General features: G+C 44.1%; 1 protein-coding gene and 1 long non-coding RNA gene across 2 annotated transcripts; one reads left to right on the top strand and one right to left on the bottom strand.

Annotated features, from left to right (window-relative positions):
• CRAT (carnitine O-acetyltransferase) lies at positions 1–27,600 on the top strand. The gene is made up of 14 exons (XM_081178751.1): positions 1–245; positions 5,720–5,983; positions 9,836–9,954; positions 13,331–13,384; positions 14,747–14,912; positions 16,066–16,240; positions 17,235–17,413; positions 17,823–17,923; positions 19,412–19,531; positions 20,006–20,128; positions 21,085–21,220; positions 23,371–23,433; positions 24,268–24,405; positions 24,678–27,600. Exons 1-14 carry the CDS (start codon positions 219–221, stop codon positions 24,891–24,893), a joined length of 1,881 nt encoding a protein of 626 aa, XP_081034877.1. The 5' UTR covers positions 1–218; the 3' UTR covers positions 24,894–27,600.
• Positions 20,198–21,074, bottom strand: LOC308578523. The gene is made up of 2 exons (XR_014003983.1): positions 20,995–21,074; positions 20,198–20,778 (listed from the first exon to the last, which is right to left on the bottom strand). It is a non-coding gene; the product is annotated as an uncharacterized lncRNA (long non-coding RNA).
• Positions 27,601–27,667: the final 67 nt, after the last annotated feature.

Raw genomic sequence — 27,667 nt, 5'->3', positions numbered from 1 at the left:
CCTTTCCAAAGATGGCTGCTTGCTAGCTCCTCCCCACAGCAGCTGCAAATTCTTGTTGCAGCTGCGGTGGTGGGTGCCTCTTGCTGGGCTACTGAAGTTGCACTCTGCAGCTCCCTGCCCTCTGCTCTCTCCAAGGCCAATAGCTCAGGACTTTGGCCTCGAGGCAGAGCCTCGACTCTTAAGCTGAAAAAAGGGGTGGTGCAAACTTGTATAGTGCAATGCTTGCCTTCCTAGCGAGGAACATGGTAAGTGACTTTCTCTGCTGTCTTTGAATCTTTGGGGGTACAGCTGCGAGGAAAGGGCTCAGATTCTGTGGCTGGAAGAAGAGGGGTTTTTGGCGGGGGGGGGGGAGTGTGCAGGGGTAGGTGGATTGGGGGTCTGACTTCGGGGAAGATCCAGGCGCAGGGCTGTTGGAAGGAGGAAAGGAAGAATTAACTCGTGTCCTGTAACTCTTGCTGCTTGTTTTCTGGAGAAGGAACATTCCTGATTTCTCCCTCTCAAGTGGGTGTGTTTATTTGGCAGAGCACCCTTCGTCTCCAAGATATGTGTGGTTTTCTTTGGCAGGTCATGTGAGGAGGGGGACGAAGTTATGCAAGGAGGAGAATCTTTTTTCTCTAATTTAAAAAGTACAGGAGGATTCTTAGCCAAAGAATGATAGAAAACAGAAAGAGGCTCGTTTTCAGTTCTCTGAGTGGGGGGATTTGAACCCTGGTCTCCGTTTTCTAGTCCTCATTTAAACCCCGCTACAACCCTGTGAGGCAGATTAGGCTGAGAGTGAGTGGCTGGCCCAAGGTCACCCAGTGGGTTTCATGGTCGAGTGCAGATTCGAACCCTGGTCTCCCAAGTCCTGATACTCTAACACCACACTGGCATATACGACACGCACACATATATAATATTATTGTTGTTAATAATAATATGCTTATATTGCCCATTTTTAATATTTGAAGGACGTCGCACACATGTTTGTGATAATGCTCATGACATTTGTAAGAGCTCAATCTTTTAGTGTGGCAGTGCCTGAACTTTGGAACTCCCTGCCAATTGATATCAGGCAGGCACCTTCACTGTCCTCTTTTCAGCACCTGCTAAAAACATTTAGGCGAGACCTACCCAGAGGTTTAGAAAGTTGGTGTGTTTTAATCTGTTTTCAGTCCATTGTTAACTTTTTGAAAGTCTTAAATTATAGAATCGTTCGTTTTTCTTAGTGATTGTTTTATCTTTTTTGTAAACTGCTATGAGGTTTCTTACAATCATGCGGTGCATAAATTTCATGAAACAGTATAAATAAATAAATCTTGTAAAGTAGGCCTGTATTATCATGCAAAGCCAGTGTGCTAAAGTGGTTAGGTAAAGGTAAAGGGACTCCTGACCATTAGGTCCAGTAACAGACAACTCTGGGGTTGCGGCGCTTATCTCGCTTTATTGGCCAAGGGAGCCAGCGTACAGCTTCCGGGTCATGTGGCCAGCATGACTAAGCCGCTTCTGGCAAACCAGAGCAGCGCACGGAAACACCGTTTACCTTCCCACCAGAGCGGTACCTATTTATCTACTTGCACTTTTGTGCTTTCAAACTACTAGGTTGGCAGGAGCAGGGACCGAGCAACGGGAGCTCACCCCGTCGCGGGGATTCGAACCGCCGACCTTATGAACAGCAAGCCCTAGGCTCTGTGGTTTAACCCACAGCGCCACCCGCGTCCTTCTTGCTGCAGTGGTTAGGGTGTCAGATTAGGACCTAGGAGATCAGGGTTTAGATATCTTACTTGGCCATGAAGCTCACTGGGTTTGACACCCTCTCAGAGTAGCCTACCTCACAGATATGTTGTGAATATAAAGCATAGATTGGGGAGGAGGGAACCATATATAGTAGCTTGAGTTCCTTGGAGGAAACATGGGGTGCAAATTTAATAATACGTTTTTAAACAAGAACATCACCCTTGTAATTGCAGATGATGGGGCAAGGTGTAAAAAAAATCTTTTAAAATAATTTTAAAATAGTAAATGTTTAAAAAATTGCTTTTTTGATTAGAAAAATGTGCTAACGTCTCTCCAAAATAACTTCAGCTTCATAGAAAATCTGAGTTGACTAGAAGGAAATGAATGCAGCAGGTGTCTTTGGCATCAATTTTTAAAATGTTTGTTGAAGACTTTTCTATATTGTCAGACGTAACGTAGAGAAAAGAGAGAATGCAGCTCTCCCTGCTTGGCAGAATCTCGACTATCAAAATGAATTTGTGGCCCAGGATGCTGTTTTTATTCTAATCAATTCCAATTGTAAATAATTTAGGCTGCTTCAAAGCATGAAAGAAGGATATTTCTAAATTCATCTGGAAGTGGGGAAATCCAAGACTTAAACATAAAATTGTGAAAGAGGAGGCATTGCCCTGCCAGACCTGCTAATGTATTATGAGTCAGCCTGTTTGTGTTCGTTAAAATAATGGATTACATTGGACAATACAGACATTCTGGACTTGGAAGGTCATGATTTAAAATTCGGCTGGCATGCATGTCTTTGGTATGGGAAGGCAAAAATTTATAAAAGTACTATGATTCATATTCTTAGGCGGAATCTGTATAGAGTTTGGGAGAAATATAAAAATCTGCAGGAAAGGAAAACACATTTATGGCTATCTCCTATCGAGGCTGTTAAAATTAGGAGAGAAAATATGGATAGACAGTAGGAAACTTACAGGGAATTGCTGCACTTTACAGAGGGGAAGCTAAACTGAAATCAATGGAAAATGTAAGGAGCCATGTTACAGATTGGTTACAATATCATCGGTTATATGAAATATTTAAAATAGACAGGAAAAATGGTTCTTCAGACCAAAGCTCACAATTTGAAAAAGAACTTCTACAAAACAAAGAAAAACTTTTGTCTGAAACATATAATCTGTTATTAGATTGGGAAACAAAAGACGAGCTTGTCAAAGCCTCTATGACACACTGGGCAATAGATATAGGGCAGAATATACCGTATTTTTCGCTCCATAGGACACACCTTTTCCCTCTTAAGAACTAAGGTGGAAAGTCTGTGCGTCCTATGGAGCGAATGCAGGGGGGAGGCAGGCAGGAAAAGCCCCCAAGAGCCGCACACAAGCTTCGCGTGGCTCTTGCGGGCTTTTCCCCAGGAGGGAGAAGGGACCACGGCTCCCTGACCTGTTCTGTGGGCAGGGGTCGGGGGAAGCTCGGGCTTCCCCTGCTCCAGCCCCAGTCCCGCAGCTAAAAAGGAGAATCCTGAAGCCCCCGGATCGCAGCGGGGGTTTCAGGCAGCTATCCGCAAGCCTTTGGAGAGCAGCAGGAGTTCTCGCTGCGCTCAGAAGGCTTGAGGATAGCCGCCTGAAGCCTGGAGAGCGGGAGGGGTCGGTGCACACTGATCCCTCTTGCTCTCCAGGCTTCGCTTCACTGGAGAGGCGCTGCACAGTTTTCCCTCTCTGCGCAGCGCCCCTTCAGCGAAGCGGGAGGAGAAATGGAAGGGGCTCCGTTTCTCCTACCACTTCACTGAAGGGGTGCTGCGCAGAGAGGGAGAGCTGCGCAGCACCCCTTCAGTGAAGCGGGAGGAGAAATGGAAGGGGCTCCGTTTCTCCTTCCGCTTCGCTGAAGGGGCGCTGAGGAGAGAGGGGGAGAATATTTTTTTTCCCTGTTCTCCCCCTCCTATGGTCTGGTGCATCCTATAGAGCGAAAAATACGGTAGATTTTAACCTCTGGGAAAAACTTAGAAAAAGCTATTTGAAGTTTACAGCATGTTATTCTTTGAAGGAGAACTACTTGAAAATGATTTACAGATGGTATTTAACTCCAAGTAGGCTTGCTAAGATGTATAAGACTGAATCAGAGAAGTGCTGGAGATGCAAAGAGGTTGAGGGAACGTTCCTTCATATGTGGTGGACTTGTAAAAGGGTAAAAAAGTATTGGGCAATAATCCATAATGAATTGGGGGGGAAAGTTTTAAAGTCCTTTAAAAAAAAAAAAACAACCCCAGAGTACTTTTTGTTGGAGATAATTCAGACTGAAATTCCCAGGTGTCAAAAAAGGTTATTTGTGTATGCTACTGCTGTGGCCCATGTTTTGTTAGCCCAAAAATGGAAAACGAGTGAGGTCCCAACTAAAGAATGGCAACTTAAGCTAATAGAATATGTGCAGCTTGCAGACTTAACGTACAGAATAAGAGAACAAGAAGAACATACATTTAGAGAAGATTGGAAAAGGTTTATTGAATATATGGGGGGGTATACACCTGAAAACTTTGGCAGCATTAAGATAAATTCAACAGTGTAAATAAGTTTTGATGGATGCAGTAATGGAATACTGAATGGTTTAGTTTTTGTAAAATATGCAGAGATTTATGATATGCAAAATGAACCATGGAAAGAGAAGAAGGGAAGTCATTGATATGTTAATGAAATATACACAGAGTCCTGTAGTGATTTCATGCTCTTTATTGCAGCTTGTAAAACAGTGATTGAATTGCCCCCCAAACCTCAGGCTTTTATATGCATTATTTACACAATGAGTCCGGTCTGATTGGCTGATTCTGCTTCCCTCCTGGAGCCTGATTGGTCTTTTCCTGCAGGCCAATCAGTTGTTGCATTCTAGGATCCTACTTGCCTATTGATCTAGGATCCAAGTTTAGTACATAATAGTTAAGGATGTTTGAATGAGTATTTTAAATTGTAAAACAGAAAAGTTAATAAAAATTAGAGAGAGAGAGAGAGAGAGAGAGAGACAAAGTGACAAGTCTGTTACAGTTAACTGGTGATCTATGATTTTAAAAAAATTTCTTGTGCATATATCTATTGTGTACTGCTTTGATTTTTGTTCTAATGAAATTGTGCTGTATACATATTTTTTATAAATAAAGATAGGTTAAATTGTAAAGCACCACTGAAACATGCGAGTAGTCACAATGGTCTACACTTCTAATCTCTTAAAAGTGATACATGACCTCCTTTCAGGCCCAGAGTTAAACACTACTGTATAAAAGAGAGGAGTGTGAAGAAAACTGAGGTTTAGCATTACTAAGGGCAAGATGTCCTATCTCCACTGTGGGAGACCATATGCCTCTGAATAGCATTTGCTGGGAATCCCAGTTGGGGAGAGTGTTGCTGTTGTCTTTAGGTCCTGCTACTGGTTGGGCACTATGAGAATAGGAGGCAGGACTATTTGGGCTTTGGAGGCCTGTTTCAGCTGCGGGGCTCTTCTGGTGTCCTTACACATGCTATGCATTACTGCGTGTTTCCCAGAGTCTGAAACCCTGTTTTGCCCAGTAACTAACCTCCCTGATCCTTAACTGCGAAGCAAGTCCCAACTTATTCTGTTGAACTAGCTTCCAAATAAGCATACACTGGAATGCACCCTTGGGCTTCAATGAAATGATCTTGCTCAGTTTCCTTGCACATATACAGAAAGATCTGCCTCTGGTCTCTGATGGCAAATTATCCAGTGAAAATGCCTCATGGCCAAAGGTTTTGGATTATGTTGCATCATGTCTCTGTTTAGTCAGGCAATATTTACTGAGATGGTAATAAACCATTCCTACCCCCCATTATTTAGGGACAGAGTATGGTGAGCTACTCTTTAGTGAGCCCTGTCTTGAACTACAAAGGTGGACCACCTCAGTGAGGCCTGTGAAATGGGTGCATTTGGAGAGGGAGGCAGGTGCTTCCTCTTCTGCTATACAGTAAGTGACCATATGTTTTTTTTCTCTGCGGGTTTTCAGGCAAAGCCATCAGGTTTGCTGAGGCCGGTGGCACTGAGGAAACTTCCGGGCCGGTACCTCGCCCACCAGGAGAGCTTGCCACACCTCCCCATCCCGCCTCTCCAGCAGACGTTGGACCGCTACTTGTCTGCGCTCCAGCCCATCATCAGTGAGGAGGAACTCAGCCACACCAGGGAGCTGGTGCAGGATTTTCTAAAACAAGGCGGTGTTGGGGAGAGGCTACAGAAAGGACTGGAGAGAAGAGCCCGGAAACATGAGAACTGGGTAGGTCACTGCTGGAGGAGGTCAGGACTGTTGTAGCAGGTGTGAAGGTGTTAAAGCTGTCATGTGGTCCCTTTTTCATCTGGGAAAGGCAGTTGTTTTTATTATTGAAATTACTAAAAATTTCTAGACCGCCCTTGTTCCAAGGATCAAGGGGTGGTTTACAATATAAAAACAGAAAAATGCGTAACATAATATGCAAACACACACACACACACACACACACACACACACAGTTTAAAAGGCCATTGATTGTTTAATTAGCCAGAGAAAGTAGGTAGAGACAAGTTTTCATGATACTATAAGTTGTGACATCCAGTGAAGTTTAATGATGGAAGTATGCAGGACAGAAAAGAGAATATTCTTATTCACACAGTGCAAGGTTAAACTTTGGAACTCCCAAAAGAGGCAGTGATGGCAATAATAATAATAATAATAATAATAATAATAATAATAATAATAATAATTTATACCCTGCCCATCTGGCCGGGCCTCTTCAGCCACTCTGGGTGGCTTCCAACAGTACATTAAAAACACAATAAAACATCAAACATTAAAAACTTCCCTAAACAAGGCTGCCTTCAGATGTCTTCTAAAAGTCAGTTGTTTGTTTCCTTGACATCTGATGGGAGGGTGTTCCTCGGGGCAGGCGCCACTACCAAGAAGGCCCTCTGCTGGTTCCTTGTAACCTCACTTCTCACAGTGAGGGAATCACCAGAAGGCTCTCGGTGCTGGACCTCAGTGTCTGGGCTGAACGATGGAGACCTTCAGGTATACTGGACCGAGGCCGTTTAGGGCTTTAAAGGTCAGCACCAACACTTTGAATTGTGCTCGGAAACAGTACTGGGAGCCAATTAGGTCTTTCAATGTACTGGGAGCCAATGTAAGCTACCAACTTGGATGGCTTTAAAAGAGAATTGGACTGATTCATGTAATATAAGGCTATCAATCACTGCCAGCCATGATCAATCAAACATTCAATCATTTTATTTGTATGCCAACTATGCTCTGCCTCCAAAGAGGCAGCAATGCTTCTGAGTACAAGTTGTTAGGAATCACAAGTGGGGAGAGTGTTGCTCTTGTATTCAAGTCCTGCTTATGGACTTCCCTTTGGGGCGTCTTTTTCACCACTGAGAGAACAGGATGCTGGACTAGATGGGCCACTGGCCTGATCCATTATCTTATGTTCTTATAAGGAGGGGGAAATGGGGGTGGGGGACCGACCATGGCTAGAGTTGTTAAGGTATACAGCACCCTTGTCCAGTTTGATATGAAGTTGTGCAAATTGCATTAGAACCTAATGAGCACCCCCCTGGCTCTGCTGGTAAGATGTGAAAGCCCAGAAAAAAACTGGAAAATTGGGTGGGGGAATCACCTCCACCCTCCATATGCACAAATTTTTTGATCCCCTCCCCACTCTGGTCTTTGGAAACAACTAGAAACCATTTTTCAAGGGGAGAGGCAAAATAGGCAGAAAGGGGCAGTATTTTCTCCACCCTGCAATTTTTCTGGGTTCTCTCCCCCACCCCGCAGGTCTTCACATCTTCATCTTCTATACCCTAATATGTCATCATCCCCTGTTCTTCCTCTCCACCCATTCTCTCTTTTTAAAAGTTTTTATTTATACTTTTCAAATTTATACATTTCATTAGTTTGACAATCATTTTAACGTTTCATGGTTTGACTTCCCCCTCTTTCTGCAGTTCCTTTAATTTATTTTTTAATATCTTCTGCATATCCAAATTCATTTAATTTGCTCATTTAATTATCTACTTTAAATATATACTCGTATGAAACTGCAGGTTATTACAATAATCCTGCCAATGTTTACAATAATCCTGCCAATGTTTACAATAATCCTGCCAATTTATCTGTAAATATTCAATAAACCATTTCCATTCTTTTATAAGATGTTTGTTATCTTGATTTCTTAAGTTTCTCCATTTCTGCATATTCCATAAGTTTTTGTATCCATTCTTCCTTTGCTGGGACTTCTGCTTCTTTCCATTTTGGGGCAAGTAGCATTCTTGCTGCTGTAGTCGCATACATAAATTAATTTCTATACAGTTTAGGTAATTCTGTCCCTATAATTCCCAAGAGAAAAGCTTCTGGGGTTTTTTTATACAAAGGTTACTTTAAACATCATTTTCAATTCATTATATATCATTTCCCAGTAAGCTTTAACCTTACTACAAGTCCACCACATATGTTAAAAAGAACCTTCTTTCTCTTTACATTTCCAACACTTGTTTGATTTAGATTTATACATTTTTGTCAGTTTACTCAGTGTTAGATACAGCGGCATTGCTAGCCACTCAGGTGTCTGGTGCGGGGGCGGTGTCCTGAAGCCAGGGGCAGGGCAATCTGCCCATGGGGCTGGGCGAGCCTCTCCGACGCTTGGGACCTCTCCGACACTTCCCCCTCAGCTGTAGGGCAGCTGAGGGAGAGGCAGTACAATGGTACCTCGGGTTACAGACGCTTCAGGTTACATACGCTTCAGGTTACACTCCGCTAACCCAGAAATAGTACCTTGGGTTAAGAACTTTGCTTCAGGATGAGAACAGGATGGCAGCAGGAGACCCCATTAGCTAAAGTGGTACCTCAGGTTAAGAACAGTTTCAGGTTAAGAACAGACCTCCAGAACGAATTAAGTTCTTAACCCGAGGTACCACTGTAGGCAGACGCAAGTCCCACGCAGCATGGAACCTGCAGGTGCCTAAGTCACCACGTCACTCCTAAAAAGTTTTGTGAGCCCTATTTTTTTAAAAAAATTAAAAAATCTCATTTTGTCACGCACACCCCTCAGTGATGACACTTGTGGCGGACTGCACCCCCGTTCCTCTGCCACTAGTTAGATACCAACGATATATCATTTTCATATCATTTTCTCTCATACTATAACATGCTGTAAATTTTATATCCATATTCCACAATCGTTCCCACGCTTCCATGTCTATATTATGACTGATATCTTTTGCCCAGTGCATCATTGAGGATTTTACTTCCTCGTCATTTGTCTCCCATTCCAATAATATTGTATACATTTTAGACAACACTTTTACATTTCATTCCAATAGGTCTCTCTCCAGTTGTGATCTTTGTTCCCCAAACCCTTGTATCCTATCTTCCTTAAATACTTCATTCAAATGATGATATTGTAACCATGCTGTTAATTTCCTTGATAATTCCTTAAATTGTTTTAATTTATACTCTCCTCCCTCTTGTTTTAATAAATTTCTGTAAGTTGTCCACCCTTCTGTCATATTCTTTTTCTCATAATGTGTGTGTTTATGTATGTCTACATGTGTGTGAAACACAAGCAAAATGTCAGGAATTGGCAAAAAAAAAAGACATTGCAAGTTCTCTTAGAACACTAATAAAAAATTTTAAGTAGAACTCTAAAGGAATGAACCCCTCCCCCACCAGTAGCAATCTATATACTAGAAAAACTCAGTAAAGACATAAAAACTGTGTTATGCTTAGAAAAGACATTCTTATCCTTTTCAGTTCAGGCAAAACATTCTGGGCTTCTGGGTTGAGGACCAAGGTCCATCTAGTGTGGAAAAACCTGCCTGTTCTATTTTCCATTCTGCAGCTGGATTAGCCTGTAGCCAATATTCAAGCTTATAAGGATCCTTGCCCTCTCCAAAAGCCTTGTTCACACAGGGTATCAAGGGAAGTGGAGCGGTGCCAGCTATCCCCACCCCTGGGGGTTTGCCCATCCGGGGCACACTATGGCAGGGTGGGGCTAGCCAGCAACGATTCCCACCCATGCATTGATAACAACACGTTGAGTGAAACACCCGACTCCCAAATGGCATTGGGCTAATGATACCTTCTCTGTTCTCATCCCAGCTTTCTGACTGGTGGCTGAAAACCGCATATCTAGAGTATCGGCTGCCTGTGGTGGTACATTCCAGTCCTGGAGTAGTTTTGCCCAAACAGGATTTTCTGGATCGGCAAGGGCAGCTAAGGTAATTGTGACCACATTGGAGGTTCAGGTTCCAAAATGTGTTTGAAAATAGGATGCTGGTTTAATTATTCATTGTGAACTCTTATCACAGAATACCAGCTACTGAAAGGGTAACGGTGGTAGCAAGGCTCCATGCCCTGCTTTCGGGCTTCCTGAAAGATCCTGGTTGGCAAACACAGAATTTTGGGCTGGGATACCTGTGATTTTAGCTGGGATTCCTATATTGCAAGGGCTTCACCTAGATGACCCTTTGGATCCCTTCGAACTCTACAGTTCTATGATTCTGTGGTTTACTCAGCAGGTCTCTTCCTTAATGTGGCCTCAGCTCAAAATCTGGAAGCCAACACTGTGCCTATCTTTAACCAAGAACCCTCTGCACCATACATTTGAAGCTGTATCCTACCACTTTAAACAGTTGTAGTTTCACCCAAGGAATCCTGGAAACTGGTTTGTTCAGGATGCTGAGAGTTGTTAGGATGAAGCTTCATGGAGGATAATCAGCTTGTCTGCGGAAAGCAGGTACACTCCAGAGGTGGGACATGGGTGGCACTGTGGTCTAAACCACTGAGCCTCTTGGGCTTGCCAATTAGAAGGTCGGCGGTTCAAATCCCCGCGATGGGGTGAGGTCCCGTTGCTCTGTTCCAGCGTCCAACACAGGCCACTCAAAGCGACATACCAGAAAAATCTACCACATACATACATTAAAACCAGGATGGGTGGGTAGTGGGGGAAATACATTAAAAACCACTCCTTACACTCTAAAAGGCCATAGGTAGTTAACAGCAAAAGGCCTAGTTAAAAAGCAGTGATTCTGCCTGGCAGCTGAAGATATATAACGATGGCGCCAGGTGAGCCTCCTATGGAGGAGGCATACAAAGAAGGGTCTCAGATGACAGTTGCAGGGACTGGGTCAATTCATATGGGGAGACATAGTCTGTAAGGTATTGGGGTCCTGAACCACATGAGGCTTTATAGGTCAAAACCAGCACTTGGGCCTGAAAACTAACTGGTAGCCAGTGCAGCCAGGTCAGGATTGGTGTTATATGCTCAAAACATCCTGCCCTGGTGAGCAACCTGGCAACCGAATTATGCACCAGCTGAAGTTTCTGAACTGTCTTTAAAGGCAGTTCCGCGTATAACACAATGCACTTTAAATATCACATACACCCCCGTCCAGCTGCTTTGCAATCCCGTATCAATGTTCCCATATGCATGTGCACACAGACACACACACACACACACACACACACACACACACACACACATTTCCTTTTTTATTTTTGGCACACACTATCACACTTTTTGGGGCTGGGTGCACAGACTTAACTTTGCAGATTCAGTGTCAAGGGGAAGGGAAACCTGAGCTCACAGTCTGCGGAGGTGGAATGTCTCAGGGTGTACATGAAAGTGCGGGAGCAATTAACCAAAGGTGAGACTGGAATGAAATGCAACAGGGCAGCTTCTCTGGGTGTAGCAGGATGGAATATATATTTAATTGCACCTTTGCCCCAGGGATCTGTGTTGTCCTTTCCCTGTAAGTACGCCTTGACCTTTGTACAGGATCACCTTTCCCACACTTCCCCCATCAGCCTCTGTTCACCTTTCATCTTTTCTCCTGCTGTGTTTATAAATACTGCCCAATCAGAGAAAAGAGCAAGGACCAGTGGAATAAAAGATCCTCTTTGTGTTGACACTCCAGTGTCTAAGGCTGCCTGTCCTGGGTAAATCTGCCCCCAGGGTTCAGCCCCAGAACATACTGAACCCTGATGCTCAATCCCAAATAAATTAATGAAGAGAGGAGCAGTGATACTTAAAAAAATAACAGTGATACTTAAAAATAAACATCTGTGGATGTTTAGCCCAAATGGCATATTGTGTTTATTTGAAAGTAAGTAGAGCTTGACCTCTCAATCTTAGGCCTTTCTGCTTGTAAGTAAGTCCTGGCTGAGTTCAGTGGTGATTTTTTTGCTAGTTCAGAACTCTTTCCACCTGCAGGACAGGTGTTGCAATTCAGCAGGTTATTGAGGTAACCCAGGTGGCTGTGGATGTTGCTGCTTTTGATTGCGTCAGTGAAGGCAGTTGATAGTCCTAAAACCAGGTGTGGCAAACATCTGGGCTGGAGGCCAAATTTGGCCCTCCAAATCTCTTTGTCAGGCCCTTGAGACTCCCCCTCAGCCACACCTCCCCCTCCAGGCTGCTACTCTCTCCTCCACACTCCCCTTGAGTACAGCTGCTTACCTGGAATGTGTTGCGGAACTGTTACAATGCCTCTCTTATTCCTGGATGGAGGGTGAAGGGATGTGTTTGTGTGTGTATTCTGGGTTGTGTATGCATTCTGGGTTGGGTTCAGCTACATTTCATTTGTGGTAGGCACATGCAAATTAATTTCTGTCAACTTTTGTGGGTCTAATCTAAGTATGGCGTTGGATATAGCCTTCTGACTTTATTGTGGCTAGAACATAGTCTCCTAGGGGGAAAACAGTCACATCTGTTGCACTGCCCACTTTCTTCTCTCGCTTCACCCACTCCCAGCATGTGGCCATGCCAACCCATGGCAGAATGTGGCCCCCTGGCTGAAAATGGCTCCTGTTCTCTGTTTTTTGTACCTATATCTTATATTCTAATAAAAAATAAATGGATTCAAACTCTTAGTAAATCTGTTGATAGCTTTTTAAAGCTGTCTCTTTTGCTGAAGAGTAATAGTTTTATCTGTTGAGATAATTGCCCTGCATTTTTGTAGATCCTCTCAGATAAGGCTCCTTGGATTTTTTCTTTTCTTTAAATGTTATTTCATTGTAGCAGTTCAGAGGGGAAACCACAGTGTGTGTGTGTGTGTGTGTGCGCGCGCGCGCACGCACACGTGTGCATTTGGGGAGGGGGAGGTGCATTTTGATCAGAAAGAAATCTAAACTGAACCATGCTGGGTTTTTACATAGAATCACAGAATTGTAGAGTTAGAAGAGACCCTGAGGGTCATCTAGTTCAACTCCCAGCAATGTAGAACTCTCAACTGCAACATACAGATAGCTATTCAATCCCTGCTTAAAATCCTCCAAGGAGAAGATTCCCCCACCTCTCTTGGGAACCTGCTCCATTGTCAAACAGCTCTTACATGTGGGGAGTTGTGTCACTCCATCCCGACTGACCATCATGCAGCTGCGTTCAGACATGCAGCTGGCACACCCACCCAGCAGGACCTGAAAAATGGGACAGTTTTATTGTGTGATTCTATGGAATGTATAAACTGGACGGGGATCCCAGGTGTTTTTAAGTATAAGGCCGCTGGCTGAGGATCTGCATAAGGTAAGAGCTCTTGCACTCCTGCTGTTTAATCTGTGTTACATCTCCATTTCCCCACTTCTTTCTGGTTTTTGCAGGTTTGCTGCGAAGCTGATCGAGGGGGCTTTGGACTTCAAAACCATGATTGACAAGTGAGTTGCCTCTTCTTTCCCACCCACCCTCCCAGTGGTTCACTCCCCCCCCCATCCCTCCCTCCTCTCCTTTTCCTTTCCTTCTGTGCCCTTTAGATTGTAAGTATGAGGGCAGAGGCTGTCTTATAACTAATCGCCATCAGCCACCCTGGGAGCTGTTTTTTGGCTGAAGAGCGCTGGGTCACTGTGTTTTAAATAAATATATGTTTGTATTGCAGTATCTGTATGCGTGATGCTTAGGTACAAAAGGGCAGATCTCTGCCCCACAATTCAAACTCCTGCATGAGAGTAAACAACAAAAGAAAACAGGATAGCAATACACTGTTATTTTCAGTAGTACGTATTTCAGCTCTGTTAGGGTTTTAGTCTTAATCTAATTGACTACAGGCAAGACTTAATTCTGAATGTATCAGGAGTATTCAAATCCTCCCTCAGCCATGAAGCTCACTGGATGTGGCCTTGGGCCAGTCACTGCCTCTCAGCAGCGGATGGACTTTGGTAATCTTTTGTAACACGGTGCCCTTTGCGAGGGCAAAATTTGGCACCTCCAAATGGATCTTCTCAGTTACGGATTTTGTGCCCCCTCGACTTGGCACCCTGCCTGCACTGCCCTAAATTTCCTGCTGCTCTCAGCCTAACCTCCCTCACAAGGTTGTTGTGGGAATTATATGAGGAGGGGAATAACCATGTAGTTCACCTTGAGCGCCTTAGAGAAAAAGATTGGGGGGGTGCAATAAATAATCCCCCTGCCTGTCTTATACACACCAAGGCTTGTTCACATGTTACACAGAACATGGGTACACAATGTCTCCACATAGGTACAGGTTTTTGTGCAAAAGAGGGTACACTTGTTGAATTGTGCAGCTCAAATGTTTGTGTACACAGATTGTACACTCAATGAATGTTACAGGTGAATAACTATAGTAGTGTACAACTCAACTGTTTGTGGACACAGATTGTACACTTGCTGAATGTAACATGTGAACACTCCTGCAGACACACACACACACACCTTTGTCTGATCTGTTGAAATTTGAAACGGCCTCCCTGAGTCAGTTGCCCTGATTTCAAGAACAGAGCCATAGTGATGTTTTTTTCTTGACCCAAGTTCCCCATCCCTGTGACAAAACTGAATGTTTGATTGTGGAACTGTGCCTGGCTCCATAAAACAGCCTCCCACGAAGGCCATCCAACAGCAGCTTTGTACAAGGAGGTTTTCAGTGTTTCAGGTTAATTATGTTTTGATATTTTGGTGGAAGCTGTGCAGACCAGAGCGGCTGGGGCAACCCAGTCAGACAGCGTATCATCATCAACAACAACAGCAATTTTGAATCTTCTTTCTCTTCATTGTTCCTTGACCAGTGAGACACTTCCTATTGAATACCTGGGTGGGAAACCCCTCTGCATGAACCAATACTACCAAATCCTCTCTTCCTGCCGTATCCCCGGCCCCAAACGGGACTCTGTTGTGAATTACGCAAAAGGAAAGAAGCCTTCAACGCATATCACTGTAGTCCACAACTTCCAGGTATGCAGGCAGCTCCCAGTTAAGCTGAAGTTTCGGGACTAGACCACATGCAGGGTAGCCACCTTTTTTCTTCACATTCCCTGTGCCATCTCTATATAAAGGTGGGGTAGGCATAGGGTTGCTGGAGGGTTTTGTTTAGTTCACATTTTTAAGTAAGTTCACACAAGCAGCCTAATAAGCAGCTTGGAATGCCCTTACTAGTTTCTGCACACGTCTGAGTTTTGTGATGCACTTTACTACTCCAAAAACAATAATGAAAATAAGAATGCAAGAAGAGCCCTGATGAATGAGGCTAGTGGCCCATCTAGTCCAGCATCCTCGCAGTGGCAACATGATGCCCATTATGTGAAACTCGGTAGCAGGATTCAAGCACAAGAGGAACACTCTCCCTTCCTGTGGTTCCCAGCATTGCTGTCTCCAACCATAGAGGCATTGAATAACCACCTGTGACTGGGAGCCATTGATATATGCAACAAATTTGTCTACTCTTTAAAGCCATCCAAGTTGGTGGCCATCTCTACCTTCCTGTGGGAGAATATTCCATAGCGCAGCTTTATTTATTTACTACTTCTGCGCTTCACCCTAAGGTCCCAGGTTACAGCATTAAAACAAAATATTAAAAACAATTTAAAATAACTTACCTTCACATAAATAAGGTGGGTCTTAAAACTGTACACCTCAAGTGTCAAAAGCCAGGGCAAAGAAAAGCATATTTATTCCATCATTTGCCGGAAGCTGTGTAATGAAGGTGCCAGGTGCACCTCTGATGAGAGGGAGTTCCACAGCTTAGGGGCTGCCACAGAGAAGGCCCTTCCTTGGGGCACTGACACCCCCAAGCCTTTAAGTGCAGAGGAACCACCAAAAGGGTCACTTCTATTGATCTCAGCATCCAAGAGGGTCTGTAGGGAAGGAGGCGGTCTTTCAGATGCTTGGGAGTATGCACTATGTGAAGGACTTCCTTTTATCTGTCCTTCAATATTCAGCTTCACTGGATGTCCTCAAGTTCAAGTGTAAGTGTAGGGGGGAAATGGGTCAGCCATTTGATGGACCGAGTTCAGCGTTTTATGTGTGTGATCCTCACTTGCTCTACTTTGAATGGATAAATATGAGTGCCAGGCACCAGACTCTCTCTCCTCTCCTCCCCTCTTCCCAGTTCTTTGAGCTGGATGTCTACAGCAGCGACGGCAGCCCCCTGACGACTGACCAGATATTTATTCAGCTGGAGAAGATCTGGAACACATCCCTCCAAACCAACAAGGAGCCAATTGGGATCCTGACCACCAACCATCGCAACAGCTGGGCCAAGGCCTACAATAACCTCATCAAGGGTCAGTCTTTTGAAATGGTACCCGTGCCATTGAACTGGCTGCCTCACCCTTGTGGAAGGAGATGCCAGACTGGGGACGGGGAGTGTACCTCCCTAGCAGGTGGGGGTGAAGGTTGAAATTTGGCCCAGCCTCCTTCCCACTTCCCAGAACAGTAGGCAAGCCCAAATACAGTTATCCTTGAAAACATGTCCATCTCAGAGTTTGTTGATGCAGTTCTCCAACTGCATAAGGTGGACAATAAAATATTTTTGTGGTCCTCCATGGCTCAGATGCAGGGTGCATATTCACCACGAACTGGGCATTTAGTATTGTGGACCTAATTTTATGCACCTCCCTTCCAGTCAAGGTTAGACAGGCCCTCTCTTCTGTTGAACTTCCAACCCCTGCTTTCTTTATTCCAATGGGCATTTTTAGTGAGGCTCAGTTTTTTTCATTTCAACAGATTTATATTTTTATATTGTATTTTTGTAAACCACGTAGAGATTCTTGTAGTCAAATGGTATATAAATTGTTTAAATACAATAAATTTCTTAACCACCATTGGGTCCCCAGGTGGATTAACAGAATAAAAACAATTCCAACCTAGATTAGTTTGTTCTTTCTTGTATTTTATGTTGAAAAGTGTGTGTGTGTGTGTGTACGTGTGTACACACACAGTCCCAACCATAAAAATGTAAAAACAATTCCATATATAACCAATGATACAGACATTTAAAAACAATTCCATATATAAAAAAAGTTGAAAATAGCTCTGATACTACCAAGAGATGGACTGTAAAATGCATACGCTAAAATGTGCACTAATAAGAGCTCTATTGGTTTTTTAAATTATTTTTAAAAAGCATGCAGAATTGCATTGTATTAGGGAAATTTACTTGCAAAAAGACAAAGTGTATATTAAGACAAAATTATAAACGGTTATTGAATGCACGTGGAGAAATGTGTGGTAAAATGTTTTGCACCATTTCTGATCCTCCCCAACTTTTTTCTCCAGACAAAACCAACAAAGAGTCTGTTCGTTCAATTGAAAAGAGCATCTTCACTGTCTGCCTGGATGCACCAATGCCCCGTGTCTCAGACGATATCTACAGGAGCCGTGTGGCTGCCCAGATGTTGCACGGTGGGGGCAGTCGCTGGAACAGTGGGAACCGCTGGTTTGATAAAACGCTTCAGGTGGGTGCTGGGGTGTGTGGCTAAAGTGCAATAGAATTATTTCCTATAGCAGTTTCATTCCTTCACTGAAGGTTTAAAACTCTTTTAGCTTCACTGTAGGGAGACAGCAGGGATGAATGAAGTTCCACCACTGAGACAACTCTTCCCTTAAATCACTCCCCTTCCATATCTATCATCTATCTATCTATCTATCTATCTATCTATCTATCTATCTATCTATCATCTATCTATCAAAGCTGTGTGTCAGGCTGAACTTTTTCTATAGTTTATTACTGTAGATCATGGCATAAATAAAGGTTGGCATAACATAATATGAGAAAAGATCCCCATTATCAGCTTCCTTGACCCTCATCTCTGGCTTGTTCACCCATGCAGCCCTTCTCTCACTGTCTCAAAAATTGCTTTGCAGTTTATCGTGGCCGAGGATGGCTCCTGTGGTTTGGTGTACGAACATGCTCCCTCGGAGGGTCCCCCTATTGTCGCCCTACTAGATCATGTTGTGAACTATACGTAAGTCTCTGTTGTTTCTCTGTGAATGTGATCCTTTCTCCTCCTGGGAATGTAAGTGGCTGTGCCCATGATGGATTGTTCATGATAATACTTACCTTTTATATCATGGGTTCCCAGTGGTCTGCAAGCTGCATTCAGGTGGTCCATGGCATACTTGTGGATTTCTAGCCAAAGACAGGAGACGGCACATGCATCACATTAAGTGTTCATATTCATTTTTAACTCTGGCTATTGCACCCTTAACTTACATGTGTGAGATTCAGTCCCAGGAATCTCACCTGAAGTCAAAAGCGCTTATAGCCTACCTACTTTCCACCCCCTTAATTTTTTTTATTGCCTTTACTGTACCAGTATCTCATTGCTTTACAGTTTGGAATTCTATGGAATTCAAATTGCAGTAAACTGTGATGTGTAGGAAATAAAAGAAGCAATAAATATACAATTAAAAATCATTCAGCATCTAGTATGTAGGCAGAAAAAAAATCCCTTAGCAGTTTTCAAGTGGTCCATGGTGGGCGGGGGGGGGGGGGAGTTTGGGATCCACCGTTTTATATAATGCACATATATTACCTCATAGTAATTCTTATAGCAGGGGTTGTGTATATATATATATATATATATATATATATATATATATATATATAGCCCAAGGGCTGCATTCATTTGTGGCCAGTTGTTTGGGGGCCTCATGCCAGCAGTGGCTTTGGCCACCCCACAGCCACACAAGCCTGCAAGAGACCTGCTGTACAAACTTACATGTATGAACACCCACCAAGACTGTGCATAGCCTCCCATTCCTCATGTGTGTAGATGGGGATACATTCAATAGATGACTAGGCCTCTGGACATGGTGGAAAGGTTTAAACTTTTTCACCCTCTCCAGCACTGTGTTTATTATTATTTTTAAAAAAATCTTTTTTTAGCCATTACTCTCCATATTTGTTAGATCTTGAGGGGGTGTTTTCAGAGGACCACTTCAGTCCCCTGGGCTGATGTTCACTACCCCTGCCTTACACCAACCCTGTAAGGTGAATGAACATTATTCCCACAAATGGGCCTGCAGCAAAATGTTGCAGCATACGCATAAAAACAGTGCTTCTGTTTATGGAGTGCCAGGGAGCCATGCCATTTTCAGGATATTCTAAGAACAAGACATGTTGTTCTCTCCCCCTGCCTTCCATTGTCATACCATTAAAATCCCAATTAAAACCTAAATGCATAGGTAAACTGGACCATCTTTGCCTGGTGCCTAATATTGATGGTGCCAAGTGCACCTCACAGGGGAAGGGAATGCTCAGCCAGGGAGCCACCACTGATAAGACCTTGTTCTTTTTGCCACATTCTACGCCTCCCTTGGAGGAGGCACATGAAGCAGGGCCTTATGCATCCAGGATCCCGTTCTTTGCTGTGTTGTATAGGATGTGATGTTCATAACTGAAAACACCACCTTCTGTTCTTAACATCTCTTTGGTGGTTGTTCTTTGGTAGAAAGAAACCAGAATTGGTGAGATCTCCCATGGTCCCCTTGCCGATGCCTAAGAAACTCCGGTTTAACATCACCCCAGAAGTGAAGAATGATATCGAGAAAGCAAAACAGAACCTTAACATGTGAGTTATCCATGGGGGACAATAGGAGTTTTCCAGAGGAGACAGGTTCAGGAATGAACAAGAGGAAAAAGTCAGACTTCCCCAGAGTTATGCCAACACAGGATGGAGACTGGCTATCTCAGCTTCCACTTTCTTAAAGCAAATATGTAGAGGAGGGAATCAAGTTTCTAGTTCCTGTGAGGGGCTGTTTAGAATCTTGAAGATCTTTTCACTGGGCTCAGAGTAATTATCTTTTTTGTTGCTGTTGCATGCGGTAGCACAGATGTGGGGGAGAAAGAAGTAATCTGCAATCTCTTAAAAGACCAGTCAGTCTCCTAATCCTCTCGAGTTAAATGTGTAGCAGGCAGGAAGCCTTGGTGTCAGCTGGAGCAGTAGCTGATGGAGATACCAGCAGGGATATTGGCAGAAACATCTAGCTCTCTAGCCTATTGATAAACATCTCAAGAAAGCATGTCTTCCTCTGTCCTTCTGCAGCCTGGTGCAAGACTTGGATATCAGTGCAATTGTCTTCCATCAGTTTGGGAAGAATTTCCCCAAGTCGGAAAAGATCAGTCCAGATGCTTTTATCCAGATTGCTTTGCAGCTGGCCTACTACAGGTAGGTGACAGGGAAGGGGACAGGTGCTCTACTTTACTTTCTAGTAGCAATCAGAATATTCACAACAACTTTCTGGGGTCTGCTTGACAGTTTATGCAGTCTGAACATACTAAAACCAGGGTTAGGGAAAATTTTTCAGCCCAAAGGCTGAATTCCTTCCAGGAGGCCGCATGCTGAGAGGAAAGTGGCAGAGTAACAAATGATAATTTTACCATAGTGTAGTGTAGCGTAGTGTAGTGTAGTGTAGTGTAGTAGTGTAGTGTAACACACTTATTATCCTCTAACAAGGTAAGCAAGGACTGTTATCAGATGTCAAGGACACATTCCAGGCACATCAAAACTCCTGGATAGTGCAAAGCAAGGCATTGGGTGTGGCCTGGGCCAGAGAAAGAGGACTGGAGGGCTACTTTCCTGGCCTAGAGCCAGCGGGTTCCAAATTCCACAGAGGAATGTTTCCCCAATTTCTGAGGCATCCTTCGGTCCCGCACCCCAAGGCATTCAGTTTTAGATTCATGAGGGGTTCCCTTCTCTAAGAGGAACTCGCCTCATGTGTCCCTGCAAGGTGCACTGCTTTGGAAGGAGCAGGGGTTCATTCAGAGATGTGACAGGCAGCTGCAGAGGCCCAAAGGTTTTGTGACACTCCTCACCCCCTGCAAAAAGAAAGGCACAAGAATAAGCGGTAATGATATTTGAAAAGCCTCAAATTGAAACCTTCTTGAGAACTTCCAGCAAAGGAGATGAATGGGACCCCAGTAATTGTGGGGTATTCAAAAATACCTGTAAAAGGACGCTCTCTGACTGGCTACTGTGAGAATAGGATGCTGGAACTAGATGGGTCCCCTTCGGCCTGATCTAGCAGGGCTCACCTGATTTACGTTCTCTCAAGTTCTTCAGAGAGTCATTTCTGATCTGCTGGCTGTTTCTTCTGCTTGTCTTTTCTGTCAACCTCCTCCTAGGATGTATGGGGAGACCTGTTCCACCTATGAGAGTGCCTCACTCCGGATGTTCCGCCTGGGCCGGACAGACACGATCCGTTCTGCCTCTGTAGATTCTCTCAAGTTTGTGCAAGCCATGGATGATTCTGGCAAGCAGGTGGGAATAGCGGATTCCTTTGCTGCCTATATTGACCCTTAGATGGCTTCCCCCCTCCCCATGGAGAGGAAGAGGGAAGTTTCCCATTGCATGGGGACCTTCAGCTCATGCAGCACAGGATGGAACCCAAACAGAACTTAGAAACCATGCTGACCATCGAACCATTCAGAATGGTCTCTTATGAATAAAGGCTTCATTTGTTAAAAGAAGATCTGTCAGCCAGCCAGTGATAACACAGGTAGCAATTAGAACTACCATAGAGACTGTTGTCCTTGGCAACCAGAGCAGCCCAAATGTGATCATAGAGAAGAGAAGTCCTGCTTCATGGTTACCAAAGGAAGTGAAACCCCTAAGGGTGCAGCAGAGGCCAAGAAACTGTTCTGCTGGAACATACCTGTTCTCCTTGCTATTTTTATGTGAAAACGTTAATGTTTCATATTCAGTATACCATATCTTTGTTTTCATTGTAAGCTTCTTTGTATATTATATTAATAGAAAATTGAGATATGGCTATTAAAACTAAGAGAGGCTGCAATCCAAGCCCCACTTACCTGGGAGTAATCCATACTTAATTCAATAGGTCCTACTTCTATATAAAAATGGTTAGGATCGCACAATAAACATCTTTTATTCACCACATATCAATCACCGAAACGATCTTAGCTTGAGACTGGCGATATGACAGACAATGAGCAATGGGACAGCCCATGTTATCCAAAGACCATTTGAGCTTTAAAGGGTCTGAGGAGAGGTTTCCTGTGATGACACTTTTTACTGGAAAAATAATACTCTTGATGAAGAACAGTAAGCACAGGTGTGTGAAAAGTTACCTTGGCTACCAGGCCAAGTTCAGGGTGTTGCTACTAACCTATAAGGCACTATACTGCTTAGGACCAGGTTACTGTACTTCAGAGATCACTAGCAGGAGAAGCTCTCCTGCAGGCCACAGTAATCTACTTGGTATATAAAGGATTATCCCTTTATATACCCAGTAGGTCACTGTGGTCTGCAGGAAAGCTGCTCCTGCTACTTTAAAAGACCTCAGAAGCTTGCTGTGCAGTAACTTGGAGCAGGGCCTTCAGTGTGGTTGCCCCTGTTCTGTGGAATGAAATTCCTGACAATACATGACCGGTTCCCACTATCTGCTCTTTCTGGGAACCATTTAAGATACTTTTGTTTTTCAACAAGCTTCCCCTAGCAGATGTTCTCATTTTACTGGAGAAGAGTGGAAGAGTGAAGAAGAGCAGAAAGGAGAGTGTGCCCAGGCAAGGAGAAGGATGAATAGATACACCCTCTTCCTCTAAGGGCACAAGGAGAGTGTTCTCACAGAGTTCTCCCGAGCAAATTTACAGGAAAACTCTGCGAGCCTCAATCCTTTTGTGCACCTCTGCTGTGGGTATCCATTCTGTTTGTTTAAAAAATAAAAACCTTCAAAGTGGTTTTCCAAAAATAATAAAACAATAGAATTATCAGTAAGAAAAATAAACAATAATCTTAGACCCTGAAAAAGTTAAAATGCAGTTTGAAACTTGCATTGACTTTCTAAGTATCTTGGTAAAGGGACCCCTGACCATTAGGTCCAGTCGTGACCGACTCTGGGGTTGCGGCGTTCATCTCACTTTATTGGCCGAGGGAGCCAGCGTACAGCTTCCGGGTCATGTGACCAGCATGACTAAGCTGCTTCTGGCAAACCAGAGCAGCGCACGGAAACGCCGTTTACCTTCCCGCCGGAGCGGTACCTATTTATCTACTTGCACTTTGACGTACTTTTGAACTGCTAGGTTGGCAGGAGCAGGGACCAAGCAATGGGAGTTCACCCCGTTGCGGGGATTCAAACCGCTGACCTTCTGATCGGCAACTCCTAGGCTCTGTGGTTTAACCCACAGCGCCACCTGCGTCCCTCTAAATATCTTGGTAGGTGTGTCTAAACAAAAATGTTTTTAGCATGCACCGAAAAGAGTGCAGTGGAGGCACCTGCATGATGTCAGTAGGCAGGGAGTTCCAAAGTTTAGGTGCTGCCACCATAGAAGATTTGAGTTCTTACAAATGCAGAATGGAAAATAAATGAAAGAGTTGGAACTCTTGTTAGGCAGGTGGGCTGTTGAAATGGAGTAGTTTTCGGCAGTTGTGCTTTCTCATTCCTCCCTCAGGACCTGGAGAAGGTGGAACTACTGAGACAAGCCACCCAGGCTCATCGTGCCTACACTGACATGGTAAGTTCCTATAATGCCCCATTTGCCTTAATGAGCCACCCTTCATTGATACAGAGCAGATTCTCTGGTGCTCCAATAGGTGCCTAGAAGGAAGAGTTTTCAGTGTGTCACAGCAGGAGTCTTGCTTGCTAGTGAGCTTGCAATTACGTCCATAAAACAAGAAAACAACAAAAGAGGTAGCCCTTGGACCACCTCCTATGTGATCCATAAGGTGGGTGAGGATCCAGCTGTATGCCCATTGCTGAGTGGACACCCAAACCAATTCACACATTGTTCAGGAGGTTGGTGCAGATCAGGACGAACTTTTACTGGATTCCCTTCATATCCCTACATGGTACCAAGTTATCCAGGAGAGAGCCTTCTCCCCTGCCCCAATTTAGACCAACTAGCCCACTTTAATTGTCAGAGAAAGCCCTTGTGGCCATGCCTGTCCTGCAGAAATCTGTCTGGTAGAGTCTTCTCTGCAGTGGCACCCACCTCATGGAAGGCACCTGAATTCCACCAATTGCTGGAAATCTGTTTGCCCAGATAGCCCCCACCTGCTGATGTTTTACTATCCCTTTTTCAAAAATCTATTTAAAGTATTTACCAGGGTTCAAATTCCCCCACTTGGCCATGAAGATCCTCAGGTGACCTCTCAAGATTGTTGTGGAAATTAAACGAGGAGGGGGAGAACTACCTTAAGCTCCTTGGAGAAAGTATGGGATTAAAATGCAGTGCAGTAAAATAAAATAAAAAATTGGGTGCTATAGCTGTATCGGGCTGCAGAGAGAGCATTGCTGCCCATTGTTTGTTGGTGTAGATTTTTGCAATGCGTTTCTTTCAACCTTTTAGGCAATTAGAGGGGACGCAATAGATCGCCACCTCCTGGGGCTGAAGCTCCAGGCCATTGAGGACCTTGTCAGCATGCCCGAACTGTTTATGGATACTGCATACGCTGTTGCCATGCACTTCAAGCTCTCCACCAGCCAGGTAAACAGCAGCTCACCTGACTAATCAAGGAGGGGACATGTGGACTTGTTGAATTAAACTAAATAACCTTAGTTAGATTTTGAATAAAAGTGCAGCTAATTGTTACTGTTTTGAATTTTACTGTGTTATCATCTTTCGTGGGTTGTGCAAGCCGCTATTCTGAATGCTTTTTATTGGGGGGGGGGGTCTGGTGGAACCAAGTGGGGTGGTGTCCTGAAAGAGCCTGGGAACCACTGATACAATTGAATATGTCTCCTCCTCCCCCTCTGTAGGTCCCCGCGAAGACTGACTGTGTAATGTGTTTCGGCCCAGTGGTCCCAGACGGCTACGGGATCTGCTACAACCCTATGGACGAACACATCAACTTTGCTATCTCGGCCTTCAACAGTTGCGCCGAAACGAATGCAGCCCGGATGGCACATTACCTAGAGAAGGCCCTCTTGGACATGCAGCTGCTCCTCAAATCGAACCCCAGGTCTAAACTTTAAAGGTGGGGGGAGTTGTGGTTTAAAGCCTTGGAGGCTCTAAAATCCAGACAGTTGCACAAAGGCTTCAGCTGCAGGGAGTGTCTTACATCCCTGATCTCCATGGAGCGAGGCCTGTTTGTGGTTCTAGGACTGCTAGGCCAAAAAACAAACAAACTAAGCTAAAATAAAAAATATGTTTGGTTTTTGTTTTGAAAGGAGCTTGGAACAGACAGACTTTATCCTGTGATCACGAAGTGCCTTATTGCTTCCCCAGAATTGGGGGGGGGGATAGGTTTTTCTTCTTGTCATACCTGCGTTTTGTTTTTGCTGTGAAAACAAGAATATAGGAATGGCAACCTGCTTCCCACCTCAAACAAGTCCAGAGGGCAGGCAGGGAATTCCTGCTTCCCTGTAGACCAGGGGTAGTCAACCTTTTTTTACCTACTGCCCACTAATGCATCTTTCTTGATGGTGAAATTTCCTTACTGCCCACCAGTGCTCTATGGAAGGAGAATTCAGCTTGTACTGTAGAACCCCCTCCCACCCACCTAGAATCCTGAAACGCCCACTAGTGGGCGGCAGGGACCAGGTTGACAACCCCTGCTGTAGACACTGAGAAGGAACTGAAATTAACTTGAGGCCGCCTCTGGATCTGTCACCAGCTGCGTTTCCTCATGGCCTCTTCATAGAATTATAGTTGGAAGGATCATCCAGCCCAGCCCCCTGGGTTCGGTCCGGCAGCTCTGTGCCAATCCTGTGTGCTTGGGGTGGTTTGCTTTATGATGGGGAGGTGGGCTTCTCAAACCAAGGAAATATGGTCGCCTTTCTACTTTGCTGCTAGCTTGGAGAGGGGATCATTGCAGTGTAGCTTTATCTGTTTTCTATACCCTCAACACCCATCCACAGCTCAGATCTCCGTTTTGTGTTTTTTAATATCCTTGTGTGTTTTGGGAATCCATCAGGATGGGAGCACCCCCTGCTGTAACAGGTTCCTATCCCCAGCAGATCCACCCATTTTATTGTTTGATAATAAAGCACTCTTCATTGTTGAAGAAGTAGGTGTTCTGGCCATTTTCACTGTAGATTGCCGATACCTCACCCCACCTGACACAGAAGTATGCGAAGATCAAGCAGTCTAAAGGATTTCTGGGTCTTGGTAAAATCTATGAGAAACTGGTGAGAAGTCAAGTTGTCGGGGGGGAAGGATGGGGCCTGGCTAGAAGTAAGAATCTGCCGGGGGGGGCGTGTCTCCAACCACCCTGTTCTATCCTCTCTCTTTTTGGAAACTCTTGATACTATAGCTCAGGGCTGGGAAACATGCAGCCTTCCAGATGACTCGTAGCACCTTAGAGACGAAAAAGTTTCATTATAATAAGAGATTTTTGTGGACTGTAGTCCATTTCAACTGCAGAAGATGCAAATTGGCGAGCATTATGTACCCATTTGCACACAAACCGTAAGCGCCTGCTTGCCAGTTCAGTCTTCCCCTGCATCTGATAGAACTGTGGTCCAGGAAGCTTATGCCAAAATAAACATGTTAAATTTGTAATTGCTGATATGACTTTTGTGGTTGTTCCTTGATCTCTCAAATCTGGCTCAGGTGTGGAATTGGCACCAAACTTTTTGCCTTGATAAGATTTTTAGAACAGGCATGAGGAACCTGTCACGCTTTGGGTGTTTTCGGACAGCATGGCCAGGGGTGATGAGAGTTGAAAGTCCAACATCTTGGGGGGGGGGCACTTCCAGGTTGCCCATCCCTGTTTTTAAAGGCAAAATAGCAAGGCCAAACACAGGCCATATGCCAAGTTCTGAATAAATTCCTATCACTTTGGGCATGAGAAGAGAAACATTAGAGGCAGCAGCACAGAGTCGTGCTCTTAAAGGCTTAAGCCCACTCAAGTCTGTATTGGATTTGTGCCGAAGAGATCTGCGTTGTTTCCCTTATAGAATACCATTTTCTGCTGTCATGTGTTCAAGAGGCATCTTGGCAGTCATGAGGACTAGCCACTGGCTTTTATGGAGGTCCTTTGTAAAATCCTCCTGTTTTACAAGTGCCTTATATTGCCCACTCCTAGGGAGAAAGGGAGATTGTGTTAATGTAGGACTGTTTACATGTTGCCATGTGTTTCCCCATTTTAAACTGTATTTGGTATGTTTGTGGTTTTAATGGTTTTAACCTCATCACTTATTTGAAGCTTACAGTGCCTAGATTCAGGTGTTAAATATGATATATTTTAAAAAAAAACCAACCCTGATATTTATACATCAGTGTTCTATGTAAAATTATTGAAAGTGGAGAGTATGAACAGAAGTCTAGGGTTTGAATCTTACCTTAGCCGTGAATGTCCCTGCAATCTTAGTACAGGCCTACCTGATGGGTTGTTCATTTCTAAGGATTGTCGAGATGTACTTTTGAGCTCTCAAGAGCTAAACAATTACATTTTGAATTGCCAAACTACTTAATGTATACTGGTTTCCCATCATTTATGGTATTAAAAAGATAAAATCTTCATTGCCCAAGCTGTTCAGCAGTAGCTTCTAGCATACTGGAATGTTAGAACAGGTGCTTTCTCAAAGCACTGCAGAATCTTTGGTGCATGTAATTTTATAATGCTTCTGATGAATGTTTGCATGATCTGCTTGTAAATTGTAATATATGTATGGATGGGCCTAAAAACGCTCACTGGTATTGTGTGTAAACTTAACCCAATTAAAACTGAAATTTTAAGCCGTTTGTTTCTGCATACAGGTACTGAAGATGGTGTATTTTCTTCCCTTGTGCTTAGCAAAAAAGT

This window comes from Podarcis bocagei (assembly GCF_964188305.1).
Source record: "Podarcis bocagei genome assembly, chromosome: Z".
Classification (NCBI taxonomy): Eukaryota; Metazoa; Chordata; class Lepidosauria; order Squamata; family Lacertidae; genus Podarcis; species Podarcis bocagei.
This window is presented reverse-complemented; position numbering and strand designations above follow the sequence as displayed.